Source organism: Sinocyclocheilus anshuiensis, unplaced genomic scaffold (assembly GCF_001515605.1).
Source record: "Sinocyclocheilus anshuiensis isolate Anshui unplaced genomic scaffold, SAMN03320099.WGS_v1.1 scaffold573, whole genome shotgun sequence".
Lineage (NCBI taxonomy): Eukaryota > Metazoa > Chordata > Actinopteri > Cypriniformes > Cyprinidae > Sinocyclocheilus > Sinocyclocheilus anshuiensis.
This window is the reverse complement of record NW_015539851.1, coordinates 272,067-289,144: the sequence shown is the minus strand read 5'-3', so window position 1 is coordinate 289,144 and position 17,078 is coordinate 272,067. Positions and strand designations below refer to the sequence as shown.

General features: G+C 37.4%; 2 protein-coding genes across 6 annotated transcripts in view; both read right to left on the bottom strand.

Annotated features, from left to right (window-relative positions):
• LOC107684642 (RUN domain-containing protein 3A-like) overlaps positions 1-3,945 on the bottom strand; it is a 16,811-nt gene extending 12,866 nt beyond the window's left edge. The window contains exon 1 of one of the 3 annotated variants that reach the window (XM_016480947.1): positions 3,703-3,945. In XM_016480947.1, coding sequence (XP_016336433.1) covers positions 3,703-3,944 — 242 coding nt within the window. In that variant the 5' untranslated portion in view covers position 3,945. The remainder of the gene's footprint in view (positions 1-3,702) is intronic. The other 2 variants (XM_016480948.1, XM_016480945.1) reach the window with 2 other exon arrangements.
• Positions 3,946-6,303: 2,358 nt separating this feature from the next.
• Positions 6,304-17,078, bottom strand: part of LOC107684641 (protein FAM57B-like) — a 19,350-nt gene continuing 8,575 nt past the window's right edge. For all 3 annotated transcript variants that reach the window (XM_016480942.1, XM_016480943.1, XM_016480944.1), the window contains 4 exons: positions 13,561-13,783; positions 10,913-11,008; positions 10,417-10,526; positions 6,304-8,502 (listed from right to left, as the gene is read on the bottom strand). In XM_016480942.1, the coding sequence (XP_016336428.1) occupies positions 8,262-8,502; positions 10,417-10,526; positions 10,913-11,008; positions 13,561-13,783 (670 nt within the window). In that variant the 3' untranslated portion in view covers positions 6,304-8,261. The remainder of the gene's footprint in view (positions 8,503-10,416; positions 10,527-10,912; positions 11,009-13,560; positions 13,784-17,078) is intronic.

Sequence of the window (17,078 nt, the reverse complement as noted above, 5' to 3'; positions counted from 1 at the left end):
ACCGCTGGAACTCTTACCTCTCGACTTTGACCTGGGAGGCCTTCATCACGCCCTATTTTACACTTCATCATGTCTTAAACCTCTTAAACTTGCCCTATATCAATGATGGTTTACTGCCATTCACTTTTACAGATCTCATGGTTCAAAGCACTGAGCTCTTGCCTTGTTACATGAAAACAATGTTTGGAATATTCTTTCATCCAAAAACAAAACTTACAGTGCATTCGAGGTTTTCCATTAGTAAAAACCAACCGACAAACATGTTATGAGTGCCCTTAAAATGAAACCTTTATTTATCCCCTCTGAAAACTGACATTTGTTTAGTTTGAGTGTAAAAACTGAAAAAGTAGAAAACTGAAACGGTATAAACTGTCTGACTGTCTATAGTTATAGTATGTCAGTGATCCAGACTGTATGTGTAACCATTGAAAAAAAAAAAAAAAAGCTGAAGAAATGCAACATCACTAATGTTTCGATCTTAGCGCAGAACAAACTCAGCTTTGAGATAAGTGAGTAGGTTATGGGGAGTGAAAAATAACCATGTTTCTGTTGGTCAGAACCCTTCTCCACAATGTCAACAGCTCTCAGTTTCAACAAAGATGCTTTAGAGAACTATATTGGTTAGATTTGCTCCTGATTTCCAGACTTTCAAGACTACTCTGCCCAATGTGATTTAGGGGCCAAATTCAAACATGTCCGTGACCATTTCAACCTGGTTTAAAGGTCGCTGAAGACTGAACAACAACTTTCATTAATGGGCATCTCACTGTGGACTGAGAGACTTGACAATGGGAGTGAGGGTTTGATGATTGAGAGTGAAGGAAATAAACATAATGGTCTCCTGATCTCAATGTACCAGAGAAATACAGACACATGAGAGAAGCACGTGAGGTTTTAGCTATGCATCTCTCAAAGCACCAAGTAATCTGAGCTAATCACGGTCCAATTAAGCAGTGTTCGAGATTTCTTTGCTAGCAGCCATTAATGAAGATTCAAAAATCTTTTTTTTTTTCGTCAAGTCCTTCGTCCTGTGTAACTTGTCATTTAATGTTTCAAACAGATCTGGCATGGCCATACAAGAGATGTGGGAAGAGGAGAAAGGCCTCTGCCCTTTTCAACAAAACCGTCTTTGTGTTTATAATAATCTGTGAGGTCTGAAGTCCATTTTTGTAATTATTTCTTGTTCATTTTTCCACACTGCATTAGCATAGCATGTGTTTCATGTGTTTAACAATTCCTACATTATGCCATCCAGATGGTAGAACCTTGGAACGTTTGGTTCTAACCACGGTGCTGTATACTTAATAAATATGTGCTGACATTAATGAAGATCTATGTTCATGTTGTTCTCCATATATAATCCCAAATTTTTTTTATTTTTTTGGGAGAATTAATATTAACCCTTATAGAACCCATATTCCTATATACTACAGGCAAAGAGATGGGGATGATGATGTCACAACAGCTCGCCACATCACAATCATCTCTTTGACTGCATTTCCATTATGACAACACAATGGTGCTGCTGTCCCAACAGGAGTGACAGTGTTCTGTGTCCATTCAGCAACTGTACATGGCCTATGGGGCGCCCCCAAGCATGAATTATTCAACACCCACTTAATGTGCTGTACCAACCGACTGGTAAAGTGCAGCTCTGGTGCAGTCCCACACAGCCCTGCAGAACTGAATGCAGTGATGGAATGCCTCATACGCCTCATACGCTTCAGCCATGACTCACCTACACACATTACACAGTGTGCTGGGACAAAATGCATTGCAAGCATTGCAAGCGTACAAAAAGTGGCATTGGACTGAGACTGAGTCAAGGTCCTTACGATGTGGATCTCCTGAAAAGGGCTAGAAAACATACACTCTAAAACATAAAGGCTCCAAAAGGGTGTTTTTGCAGTGATGCCATAGAAGAACCATTTTTGGTTCCCCAAAGAACCTTTCAGTGAACAGTTCCTAAAATAACTATTTTAAAGAACATTTGTGACCCTGGACCACAAAACCAGTCATAAGGGTCAATTTTATGAAATTGAGATTTATACATCATCTGAAAGCTGAACAAATGAGCTTTCCATTGATGTATAAAGTTGTCCAAATGAAGTTCTTAGCAATGCATATTACTAATCAAAAATTAAGTTTTAATATATAGGCCTATACAATACGAAATTTACAAAATATCTTCATGGAACATTATCTTTACTTAATATCCTAATGATTTTTGGCATAAAAGAAAAATAAATAATTTTGACCCACACAATGTATTGTTGGCTATTGCTACAAATATACCCGTGCTACTTATGAAAGATTTTGGGCTCCAGGGTCACATTTTAAAAATATAAAGAACCTTTGACTATAAAGAACCTTTTCTGCATTTGAAAGGTTCTATGGACATTAAAGGGTTCATATGATGTGATTTCAATTTTTCCGCGTTTCAAAAAGGCGGGGCATAGAGGAGAAACAATCATGTACAGTATGTGGAAAATAATGTGTTTTTTTAACTTTAAACCGCATAAACACATTTCATTACACCAAATACACAAAATAATGTTCTTTTTAGCAACATCATATGACCCCTTTAAAGGTTCTTCATGGAACCACTGATGCCAATAAAAAAACTTTATTTTTAAGCCGTGTAACGGCTTTCAATTTCTGAATTGATGAAGCATCTGTAAACTACTAAGACTGTAAACTACTAAGACTGTAAACTACGAATTACTGCGGTTCAGATGAGATTTATTTAGTAAACTGACTTATCCACTGGCATGCTGAATGAATGATGCAAATGAAGCAAAGTTGACAATACATTCATTCTAGTGTGATTTGATGATCAATAAAACAATACAGAGGAAAATTAAGGCATACACAGTTTGTTTAAAACACAATCAGATTTGCATTTGACATTTGAATTATTATTTACAGTAAATGCAAGAGAAAATCAACATGATATCTACTTGTTTATTGGTTAACATCCAATAGCCTGTATGGACTAAGTGACATCAGGAAAAAAAAAGTTATTTAAGATGAAGAGATAACATTCCATGCAATGATGATGAATTATGCGCAAAAGAACAGGAACGTGCATTAAGAAAGAAAATGGGGTCAAATTTAGATTTTTATATTGACCTTAACAGATACATAGAGTACACATTTGTGCTAATTTTTGTTCCTGTTTATTAGTGTTGTCTTTATTTGAGAAGATATTTTACCAAACCCATATTTATATATATATTAATAATATTGAATGTGCATTTGTAATATAATTCAAATCTTCAAAAAGTATATATATATATATATATATATATATATATAAAAAATCACATTCACATTTTTGTGAAAGGCTTTGTGAGGGAGAAGGTCATATTGTGGGTTTTAGCCTATCTAGTGCACAGCATGAAAATGGTCGGATGGATGTAATGACGTTATGGATGCTGGTATGAAATAAGGGACCGGCGTCTTTAAAGGGCCTCATCTTCAATGCTTTTAAGCAAAAAAAAAAAAAAAAATGTAAATAAAAAAGATGCTATATCCTATGACCTATGTTCTAGTTAATAAAATATATAACAAAAAAAAAATACAATTAGAAATATACCTGAAGACAGTTTTAATTACCAAAGCATTGGTATATGACAAGCTAATTGAAAACACGCTTCGTGTCATGAAAGCGGTTCGCTGTGTGTCACGCAATAAAACTACCTGCAGACGGTGATGAGATTCTTGCGTTCCACGCCGCTGTTTCTAGAAGATGATTTTTTCGACGTTAGACCCATAGCCATTGCGGTCTGGAAACAGACTGACTTCATTCGGCGGAGGCTGCATCGAGCCTCTAGTTTCCCGGTGCGGCTCAGACCCCTCCCTCCTTCCGCCGCGCTGCGTGTCCACTCCGGCGGAGGAGACCGGGGCATAAAAACACATCCTCTGAATGCTCTCTCAGACATCTGAAGTGTAATATAATCAGCAAGCATTCAGAGAAGATCGGAGCGCGCGCAACACACGCATATGATTTTCAATGCCTGATGATAATACTAAAATAATAACAACAACATGCCCAACGGTCATGAATATGTGGATGTGGAGAACTGCCTAGTGGTTGTTTTAATGATTTAAAGAGATAAAACAATTAGAAAACGTTGTGCATGGTTAAAATTAATTATAAATAAATCATGTTGTTAATACAAATTTATATAAGGTCAATGCGTATCAGGTAAACCTTTATTTCATTTCTCCGTTTGTCAAAACTAAAGCCTGTAACTAAACACTGTACCAACCAGTTTGTCATAGTTAAACACAACATAGCTATAGTCACACTTACCAGAAAATGTACGAAACATATGGCAAGACAGAATGTGTTATTTATTCTGTATATTTTTATTTGCAAGTAGGTGGGTTATCTTAGAATGAAAACTGTGGCCACCAAGCTAGGTCTCCTCTAAAATGTTGAGGGTAAAGCACCTGAAATATCAACGTAAGCAAATATCCACGTAATAATCATTTCTAATCAAGTCAGCAGTCTTGTGTAAAATAATGCGCCACGGGCGTTAGTGGATTCAGCCTCCAAGATATCAACGAGCTGATCTCGATTTTTTTGCATTAGATTATAAAGCAAGTGTACAAGTTGGCCACCAGTGGGCGCCAACAGATGCTCCTTCACGATCTCAGACTCAACCCGGGCGTTAGTGGATTCAGCCTCCAAGATATCAACGAGCTGATCTCGATTTTTTTGCATTAGATTATAAAGCAAGTGTACAAATTGGCCACCAGTGGGCGCCAACAGATGCTCCTTCACGATCTCAGACTCAACCTTGAACCACAGCGTGTTGTAAATCAATCATAAATCTACATTTAGTTTTATCAGTCGATCAATGGAAGTCCACGACAATGTAAAAGCGTTTCACTTACCGGAAACTCATGGGCTGATGTATGAACACAGAATTTAGGTTTAAATGATACTTAGATTAGATATTATTTTTTATAACTACAGACCATAAGACAGCAATAAAAAAAAAATAGCTAACACGTTTTAATTTCAGAACACGTGACGACGTGACCATTCAGTTTCTGATTTGACTTCTCTTTTTAAAATACTACTAACAAAACTTTAAAAGTGGTTTAAATGATACTTAGATTAGATATTATTTTTTATAACTACAGACCATAAGACAACAATAAAAAAAAATAGCTAACACGTTTTAATTTCAGAACACGTGACGACGTGACCATTCAGAGCTGTAAACGCCGTTTCGCCTTTGCCTTTCACCTTTCATTTTGGGCCCGTTTACACCTGGTCATTTCGTGCGTTTTCGCTGTTCGGATATCTATCCGATTTGTTAAAACGTTTCCATTTACACTTGGCCACATACATGTGTCGTCGCAAAACAAATATAAATCCGATCTTCAATTCCCGCGCTATATTTAAATTTAACGGAGTTCACGTCAACGAAATCAAAAGATAAACGCTGCATTTTATTATCAGCTCATTTCAAGATCAAAGACCGCAATAGGAGAGCGCGCGGCATCAGCACTGAAAATATAAGTTTGTCTTCTACTTTTAATGAAGATGATTGTGTGTTGACCGTCTGCGTCTTACTTTTTAATTCGCGGCAGTTTGCGCGTCGGCTTGCTGAAGAGATGCTCAGCTGCTTGTCCGCAGCAATGCGTTGCTGACTAATGTCATATAGCATATAACACGCTCTCACACGTTTATTATTTTAACATTGGGATGAGTAAAATGTACATATGTGGTTTCAACAACCAGATGCATTTACACTTGTCCAGTTTCGTCTAGAATGTGGCCCAGACCACCTCCTGAAGTGGGTTGAGTAATCGGATTTATATCCGTCTCAAATGCGTTTCGGAGGGCATTTACACCTGGTCTTTTCACGATCGGATAGCTATCCGATCAGAAAAAACGCATGAAGTGACCAGGTGTAAACAGGCCCTTTGACGTTACCGAATCCGAACAGGCATTCTCCGATTGGCTAAACAACATCTGCTGTTTTAGAGCCTCTGCCCGTTGCAGAGATAAGCATGATATCTCAAGTCAAGACACTGTTTTAGTCAATGCCCCAAATTAAGGGGCATTTTTGCTTCACATTTAACATAACTAAGAGAAGAGAATTGGGGAATAAGGAAACCAAGAGCCACTGACATGGTGCTTCAATACTAAAGAAACACATTCAGGCAAATTTCATTTAACTAAGGTATGCTATTATCCTTTTCTCTCTCACACACAATCACACACACTAAGCAGGTGACACAGAGCCTTTGTTTCAGTATAAAAGGAGGTCAAACACAGCATCAGAGCACAGCAGGAGAGAGCGAGAGTATATTTCAGCTGAGAGAACCAGAATTACAGAACAGTCTTCAGGCAGCTAGATAAACAGAAGCCCACTTAGAAGAACATTTAGATGTGAATTCATATGTACATTCAGACTTGGCCAAATAAATACATAAATTAAAAGAATAAATTAACAATAATTACATAAAAACAAAGTCAGAAGATACAGTCGTTCCTAGCTCAAAACATGATTTTTAACCAGTTCCCAAACCAGTACATTTTGCTATAGTTGAAAATACTGGCCCCTATTCATGCCTAACACTGGGCAGTACCCTTGAGTAAGTGTTGTGATGGCCCAGTGTAGTACTTTGTGTAAAGAGCATGTTGAAAGCATTACTTCTAAGGCTACATTGAGGCATACGAGCTAACTAAAGCAGTGGAACAAAAACGTTCTAGTGTGTAACAGAAACATGACTAATCTAATCCAATTATAGTGGTCCAGAACTATATCTGGGACGTTGATCTAAAAAGATCTGTGCAGTGCTTTTAAAAGTATTACAGTATCTCACAGACTCCTTGGGATAATTCAGTGCAAGATTCACTTCTAGAATCCACTCTGTGTGCCATCCTCTCACTTCAACCTCTAATAATACTGTTTAACGTCAAACTGGCAGAGCCCTGTTTGGGAGCAAAGCAAAAGAATCAGGCCTAAGGGAGGTATGTGACAACACTGTTACACCAATGACACTTTTACCATAAAAGTGAGGACTAATTGGTGACAAAACACATAATCAGTGGACCTCCTATATATCCAGACAGAAACGAAGGCTGGCTGCCTGAGGAGAAGCAGTTAAGAAACATCTCATCAGTGTGGAGAAAAACAGCAGTTGTTAACCATTCAGTGTGCAGAATACAATCAGTGGTAGCATAGAATCCATATTGTGGTGTGGATCTATTAGAGGTTAGCGAGGGCCTTTATGCTGGCAGCCTCCTCACATAAAACTGTACACAACGTACAAATCGACTGGCTCAGGTTCGTCCGAATGCCTTGCCAACTTCAGCCTGGTTTTCAAGTGCAGTATTTCACTGGGCAGCTTGGTCTCTTCCCCCTCCATCTGACGTCTGGATCTTAAAAGGATTGGAGCACTGCAGCAGAGATATGCTAATGCATTACCTCAGCCTCATCCAAATCCTTTAAATGACCCCCTTCTACTTTAGAACTGCTGATTCACTAACTAACTGGATGCAGCCGCTGCCATCTTGTCTTTTAGCGGTGATGAGAACCAGGAAAGGGAAAAACAGCTGGAAGGAGGCCATGCACCCACAGTGAGGGTCTGAAGGATTGTTTTGAACCAAACAACTTTGTGAACGGTTTTGTTTTAAACTAATCCACCCGAATTTAGGAATGGAACTGAATAAATAATAAATAAACGGGTTCTACAAAAATCTAAAATAAATTAAAAGTCTATTTGGAATTCAACGTAAATCTTAATAAAAACTTATGTACAAATCGACTTGAGAAATTCCTGTTCCCTTTTTCGTATCCTCTCTGCAACTGTACCAAACAGAGACAGAGATTCTCAGAGAGGAGAACAGGATCCATTGATCATTTTAAATACTGTTCCCGTTGCATCCACATCAGTCCCTTTTTCTGAAGCTTATGACCATGGTAATCTACAAATGATGCACTAACCCTGCAAAGCAGCAGATGACATTTCCCCGACCTACTGCTCCAACATAGAGAATGTGCATGTTAGGGGGAAAACAATCTGTTTGGTTTGGTCTGCAGTCTTATTTTTCTTCTCAATGAGAGGATGATGGTGAATAGCGAGGGTACAGACCTTCAGTTTCTTTGTTTGCTAACCCACGCCACTGTGTCTGGTAGATCCAGCCATTGTAATAAGTCAGTCTGCCTTCGGTTTCCTGTTTGGTCTAAACCTAGCAACCTTGTACCTACATCTCTATCTCTACTCCTCTCTCAGTGCGAGTCGGTCTCTCTGGGGCTGTATCCGTTGGCAGGGGGCAGGAGTGAGGTTTTCGGTTCAGAGTCTGTGCTGCTAGGAGCAGCTTTGTGCCGTGAGGCTCCGGTGAAGAGACGGAAGGCGCCCCTGCAGATGAGGGAAAACCAGTAGACTTGCGGGGCCATGAGCAAAGCTGCACCTGCGTTAAACTGCCAGGGCACAGACAGTGGCACCATGTAGAAGGGGATGGAGGCATACCTGTGATATGAGCACAAACAAATATTTGCATATAGTCAGTGTATAGTGAAGAAGTAATTATTGGTATTTTTTATAATCAAAGTCCCTTTCAAGAAAAGTCAGATCACTCAGGGCCATATTTGCAATGCCTATCTACTTGAATAGGGAAATACAGAAAAAAAAACAATGCACGTTTCAGGTTGGTCCACCCAATGCACATGTGCAGTCCCAAGTGTGTGTCTCAGGAAAATGTTTTTATGGAAACCGCAGTATCGACCAATGGCTGCAGTAATGCAAAGTCTTCACCGATTGGCACATGGCTCTTTCATTTAGGATGCGGGACTCCTTTCACACCAAGGATGATCATTAAAATGATAACGATTACTATAAATTAGGGATGCACGATATTGGATTTTTACCGATATCCGATATTTTGGTCGATACCGATATATTTCCTTTTTGGAAACAAGTCTCTCCTGTGCAAAGATTATAAACAAATTATTTTTATGTTGCTTTTTTATTTGTAGATTTAACATTTGTAGATGGTCTAAAGCAAAAGATTACCTTGTATTTAAGTTTTCATAATTCATAAAAAAATTTTTACACAAAATTATTTAGAAGTGTCATGTTTGTGATTTTTTATTATGTAAGCTATAGCTTCTGACCTTTAAAAACAAAACAGATTTGTGATTTTATGACATCAGTTATTGCTTTATTTATTTAGAAACACAACTATCCTAAAGTTTTTTGTGTATTTTTCTTTTTATTTTATTTTATTACAAGTAGGACTACAGCGCCCCTAAATAAATAAATAAATAAAAAGCCTTACTGGACGGGCATTAGAACCCAGGGAGGCTGTTGTTGCTGTTGCATGCGCTAGTGACTGTTGACTATCGCACACCGGATGCTTTATTCTGTACGTGCATTCTCAAATTAAATGGGTGATCCAAAACAATCTAATCCCCATTCAGGCAAAATTTTGCTTCAAGAATGACCACACTGCTGACATGATCATATTGCTAGCAGCACACCCTGAGCACAAGTGAGTTTATTAATCTTATTGGCAAGGCATATCGGCTAATTTTTCTTATTGGGCCGATGCCGATTTGTATATTTTATTTTATACAAAAAAACTTTTATTTTATTTTATTTATATTTTGGGCCTTTATCAGACCGGATGCTTTATTCTGTACGTGCATTCTCAAATTAAATGGGTGATCCAAAACAATCTAATCCCCATTCAGGCAAAATTTTGCTTCAAGAATGACCACACTGCTGACATGATCATATTGCTAGCAGCACACCCTGAGCACAAGTGAGTTTATTAATCTTATTGGCAAGGCATATCGGCTAATTTTTCTTATTGGGCCGATGCCGATTTGTATATTTTATTTTATACAACACATTTTTATTTTATTTTATTTATATTTTGGGCCTTTATCAGCCGATTCCGATAACGTTCCGATATTATCGTCCATCCCTACTATATTAGTTTGCCAGTAAAGATCACAATCAGAAAATGTAACTAGGAGCACAAGTGTTAAGACTAAGGATGCTCAAATTTCCAATCTTATGAATAATACATTAGGGCTGCAATTTAAGAACATTAGAATTAGAACAAATTAGAACATGCCATCCAAACTGATGAGGGTTGTCCTGTTATTACGATCGATGATGCTCGACAGCTCATGGTCTTTGGTGGTTATTGCAATAGTTTAGGATGAATGTGTAAATGTTCAAATCAAATCCTGGGTTGAGACCGAGTGAGAAATATGTTCTTCTGAAAACCTCAAGATTTAAGAATCCGTGTTAATATCAGAGGCAGTGTGACTCAGTGGAGAAAGAGAAGATAAAAGAAAGAAGGAATAGATGAGCAATAGAAATATAAGAGATTGAAAGACTGAATGAGCGAGACTGTTAAACAGTGATCTTTACCTGCCGTAGGCGTAGTAGAGGTAGGGGAAGAGAAGAACTCTGCAGATGAAGAAAGTGACCAGCATAAGAGCTCCATTGACTTTATGTAGGAGAGTGTGCTGTTGCTTGTACTGAGGCAAAGAAACAAACAAAGGAGAGAGCAAGAAGCAGAGAAAGAGAGAGCGTTTAACATACAGAAAAATATTAATAGGCAGAGCAATGAACCCTGAAAACCATGATTCAATATTCCCCACTACACATTCAACACTGAAGCAGTGAAGGAGATGTGTACGAGAGAGTTGTTACATTAAAAAGGTCTGTGAAAGATCATTGTCAATCACTAGATGTTTTAAGATTAGTAAATCTAGTAAAAAATTACCCATACATTTCCCAGAAAAGAAAGAATAGTGCAAAAATCTGTTTACCTAGGTTGTTAAACAGAAAGATACAGTCACTAAACAAAAGGAAGACAGAGGGATACAGAAAGACAGGGTGAATGTGTGTTTGTGTTTAGTACCTGGATGAGTATTTTTCCAAGACAGACAGATGGGGTGCTGAGTTCTGCCAGGAACATCACACCCTGGAAATAATCCCCCTTTCCCTGTCTCCAGAACTAAGAAAAGAGAGGAAAAGAAAATAAATTAGGGAAGGGAAAGGAAAGGAAGAGGAAAAGGACAGGAGCAGAAAAGAGACGGATGGGAAAGGGGAATTGGAAATAAATTAATTAAAAAGGGGAAAAAGAAAGTAAGACAAGAGCATGGAAATTGAACATAAAGGGAAATGAAAGGGAAGGAAGAGAAAAAGAAAGTAAGAAAGGAAAGGAAGAGGAAAGCGAAGGATGGGAAAAGAAGAAAAAATTTAAATACAGGAATTAAAAAGTAAAGGGGAAGGGGAAGAGGAAATTGAAAGGGAATGCAAAGGGGAGGAAAGGGGAAGTGGAACAGAAAAAGGAAGAGGAAAGGGAATGGAAGGGAGAGGAAAAGGTAGGAAATGGAAAAGGAAAGGGGAGGAGGAAAGGGAAGGGAATTGAAAGAGAAAGAAGAGAAGAGGGGTGGATGGAAAAAAGAAAAGAAAAGAGAAAACAAGACATTTATACTTGTGTGTTGTGTCAGATGTAGGAAAGCTTAGTGTGGTTTTATCGAGGAAAGTGCTGTAGAGGTTCTCCTGTCTTATCAGGCCAAAACACTCATTGCCATTTAAGTGCAGCTAATGCCAGGGTGCTGGCTGCTGCACTGCTGCCGACAGCAACGGTCTCCATGGATACAGATGGAGTGATGGAGAGCATAATTACAGGGTGAAAGTACACAGGCCCATTCAGGACAAGTTTGACTCAGCCACACTTCAAGCCACCCACAGATCATGATCCCATCAAATCACTCTTAAACAGTCATCAAGCCAAAGCTATGTTACTACACTCAAAACACATGGTCAGACTGGCTCTGATGGGCCTCTGTAATCATATTTCTAAAAAGTAGGGGTGCTCCAATCAGGATTTTTGAGGCCGATCACCGATCACAGAAGGCAGTATCTGCCGATACCGATACCGATCTTTTTAAAGCCTTGTTTTTATAATTTCCATATCATTGGAATATACCAAATTATCATTCCACTCCAATCAGGATTTTTAGGGCCTGAATTTCATTTTTGAAAATGGGGGGAATTCCCCTCTTAGGTGACTCTTGCGAGAGGAGTTCGCTACTGATCCGTGGCTGTTTACCACAAACACAACATTTATCCATTAGTTTGATTTCAAATCCAAACATGGTCACTGAAAATGCTTTTTCAGCATTGCAATTCTTTTTTTACACAGTACAGTAATACAATCTTTCACAGACATGTTTACACAATAAATATAAGCAACACATTATTCAATGCTTTTTACTTTTGCATTTACATCTGGATTTATATATTAAGTTGCTCAAGCAAGTGGCACAACATTTAAACTACTTTTCTTACGTTATCACAAACTTACCATTGACAGAAATAGTCAGCTCTACTGCCTTTCCTTTTGCATTGAAATCTTTATTACAAGCAATCGTGCGGTTCATAAAGAACTTTGTTTTCATGTGTATGCGGTGCAGAAGCAGCACGGACTCATTTTGCTTTCGCACAGGGACGCATTTTCAGTCTGCTCCTGATCCGCGGCTGTTTACCACAAACACAACATTTATCCATTATTTTGATTTCAAATCCAAACGTTGTTTCTGAAAATGCTTTTTCAGCATTGTGATTCTCTTTTATCACAGTTCAGTAATACAATCTTTCATAGACATATTCACGTTTAAACTCAATAAATATAACTTTGCCATCTATTATTGCCTTGTTTATCTAAAAGTGCACTTTTTCTTGTTTTAAATCTAGCCAAAAAGCCATGTGTTGACTGTGAAACAGTAGACTTTAATAATATGCATTTATGGTGTAATTACTACATTTTCGTGTCAATCCATGTTCATATTTACTGCAAACAATGCGCTGTTACTTTAATTCAGCGCTTGCAGCGCAGCAAAAATAGACTCGGTGCGGAAACGATCTCTGCACTGCTGCAGACGCACCGCTCCTGGAGCGCACCGCCAGACCGCAACCGGGCGCAGTATGCACTGCAAACGGAGTAATGTGAACCTGGCATTATATGTGTGCGCTGCGAGTGTGCATGAGCGCACGGTCTCCAGGAGAGCGTGCGAGCGCCGAATGGTTAAACACTGGCAAGAATTAAAAAGTAACGCAATTTATAAACTTTAGTGACGATGTGACACTGCCTCGATTGTGCAAGTGACAATTCCTGTGTCAACTGCAGCTCGCTTATAGACAGACACGATGTGGTGATTTGAAGACATTTGCGTATTTTGAGAGAGAAAGAGAGCGCGCACGGCGATTCACTCACGCTGTTTGTGAAATTACATCTCACACAAGTACCTCACCTTCAGCATTATAATTATTTTACCCGCACCGGACAGAGACTGAGACGGTGCCGCTGCATGTCGTGCCAAACCTCTTGAGCTTGAGATCGGCCTTTTTAGAGACCGCCGATCAATCATCCCAACGTGATTATCGGCCGATAGTGATCGGTAGCCAATCAATCGGAGCACCCCTACTAAAAAGATGCACTTCATATGTGTGTGTGTTTATGAAAAAACGTTAAAGTCACTCAACCCTCATTCCACTCACCACAGAGACAGGGAAACAGACAGTGACCATGACGACATGGTGCAAGACCATAAGGAACTCTCGGCGCAGATAGCCGAGGATGGCAGACCTCATCGGTTTGGCTTCGCTCTCCTCCTCATGATCTTTGACCTGAAGTTTGTACCAGTGGCACAAGAACATGGCATAGATGTCATAGACGAAGTAGGGGACAGCAAAGAGGATATAGCTGCTGGTAAGCCAATGCCTGGACAAAGGGAGGAGAAAGAGATGAGGAACGAAAGAACAAGAACAAGAAGAAACCCGAGATGAGATTTAAGGTTACTTTGCAACAATCACTCCTGTTTATATACATAATTAAATTCCCATGATTGTTTTCACTCATTACTCAATATTTCTATATATTGAATATTTATAGATATAATGCTTAGAAAGGCAACTTAACATTTTAAACGTGCAGATTTATTTCACATTTAATTACTTTTCTAAATCAGTTTTAAAATCCTTTGAGAACCATAACAAGTCCAAGCCAAGGTTCTTACTACTACTGAAAGTTACAGAAAAGATACATTTTTCATTTTGTGTCGCATGTTAGACAAGAATTAATATAGGTTTAGAACAACATGAGAGGAAGTCAATTATGACATTTTCATTTTTGGGTGACGTGTTCCCTTATAATTTGACTAGCAAATCAAGTACAGTCAGACAGTAGAGGCAGTAAAACTACTCTCTACACGTTCCCAAGACAAATGTGATTTGTGATAAAAAAAAAAACATTTTTTTATTAAACATACACTACCCTTCAAAAGTTTGGGGTCGGTAAAAGATATTAGTACTTATGTTCATCAAAGATGAATTAAATTGATCAGTGACAGTACTTAATTTTACTTTGTTATAAAAATTATATTTGAAATAAATGCTGTTCTTTTGAACTTTCTATTCATCAAAAATCTATCACAGTTTCTACAAAAATAAGCAGCTCAACTGTTTTCAACAATGATTATATACTGTATATATATATATATATACACATACATATATATATACATACATATATACATACATATATATATATATATATACATACATATATATATACATACATACATATATATATACACATATATATATATATATACATAAACATATATATATATATATATATACATAAAAAATGTCCAACAGCAAATGAAAATATAAAAATGAAAGGTAATTAAAAATATGATCTTGGATTCTGCTGTTTATTGCAGTGTTGTTAACTAATGACTACTGAAAATTCAGCTTTGCATCACAGGAATAAATTACATTTTAAAATACATTCAAACAGAAAAAAGGTCATTTTGTTTACTGTGTTTTAGATCAAATAAATGCAGCCTTGATATACATATATACATACATATATACATACATGCATATATATATACATACATATATATATACACACACACACACACACTGAGTATATACTGGGCTGGTCTGAGTATTTCAAAAACTGCTGATCTATATGATATATATGTATGTATGTGTGTGTGTGTGTGTGTGTGTGTGTGTGAGAGAGATCATGTTACACTGAAAACTGGAGTAATGACTACTGAAAATTCAGCTTTGCATCACAGGAATAAATTACATTTTAAAATACATTCAAACAGAAAAAAGGTCATTTTGTTTACTTTGTTTTAGATCAAATAAATGCAGCCTTGGTGAGCATTAGAGACTTCTTTCAAAAGCAAATTTTGAACAGCATAAATGAATAGCAATTTCTATTATAGAGCTATTTCTAGCATCAAAAAGTTTTAAAAAATCCTAAGCATTTAAAGAGATAGTTCACCCAAAAAAATTAAAATGCTCTCATTAATTACTCACCCTCATGTTGTTCCAAACCCGTAAGAATTTTGTTCATCTTTGGAACACAAATTAAGAAATTTTTGATGAAATCTGAGAGCTTTCTAACCCTCCATAGACTGCAATGTAACTACTACGGTCAAGGCCCAGAAAGGTAGTAAGGACATTGTTAAAATAGTCCAAGGACATCGTTAAAATAGTCTATGTGACATCAGTGGTTCAAACTTAATTTTATGCAGCTACAGGAATACTTTTTGTGCACAAAGAAAACAAAAATAACGACTTTATTCAACAATTCTTCTCCTCCAAATCATGTATTCTACCATTATGTGCGTGTTGGGCATGTTTTGCTTGTTGATGTTAATTTAATTATAAGAGGCACTTTGGAGTACAAGTCGCAACATGTTTCAGATGAAAAAAATGCGACTTGTGTTTCAGAAAATATGTTTATCACTGTAACAAGATTTCTGTATAACGAGTGATTCCTTACATTATTACAAGACAAAGTCTTTTGATTATAGTACTGAGCCGCTGCAAAGAAGCTGCTCTAATGTGCTATTAAATTAAATATGAAGTACCATAGAGCAAAAAAAAAAAAAAAAAAAAAATTCTAAAAGAAAAACAGAAGCTTGTAGAATACATTTTAAAGGGCATAATTAAGTGCGAAAATAACTGAAGGAAATATCTTTTAGCTTAATGAACTAAGCCAACTAACATTATACATATTATTTTGGTTTTTGTACCCAGTATTTCTAAAAATTACAAATGCAATGAAAACACAGGTATTGGTACTTGTTATTGGCAAGTACCAAAAATAAAAGTATCGGTATCGGCCTGTTCTGTAAAAAGTGGTATCAGTGCATCCCTACTGTTTTTAGTAACTAACTACTGTTAAGATATTACATTGTAATATACACTTTAAATACTAAACAAATCCATTATTACAGTCATGAATAATCAAAAACATACTGAAGCAATCATAATACTGATGTGCTTTTTTATTAATATAATACTTCCAAAACCTAAATTAGCGTAATAAATTCAAAATCTGACGAATAAAACATGCAAAAATAGGCCTAGTATTTGACTTGGCCTTTGTCTAATTCCCAGCCCTCCTGTATCCTGACTGATGCATTTAACACACACACACACACACACACACACACACAAACACAGAGTAATTGAATTTACCTGGCTTAAATCATTTATGAAACATGATTGCTCTGACCTATTTGAACTGTCGTTCTTAATTTACTTGTGTGCCTTTGGGTTAAGGAAAAATGAAACAAGATAAACAGTTCAAAACAAGATATACAATTCGATCAGGTGAGGCAAATCAAATTAGAGCCAACCGTTTTCCACAAACCTCCTAATGGGTTTCACTGAGCGTAAAGACACAGCTTTCAAGTAGTGTTGTCAAAATACCCGGTATTTCGGTACCAAGTCGGTACTAAAAAAATTAAAACGTTACGGTACCAGGTTTTTTTAAGTACCGGTGGTACCGAGTACCCGGTCAACCCGGTTCTTGATGCGCTATCTGAAAGCTATCCTCTCTTCCAGTGTTGCCAAGTCCGCATTTTCCCCGCGGAATTGGACTGCTTAACACTGTTGCCGCGGGTTGTTTTTCATGTCCGCGGGTTGAAAAACGACCCCCATTAACGTGATATTTAGCCCCTGGAATGCGAATTTTACCAGGGAAA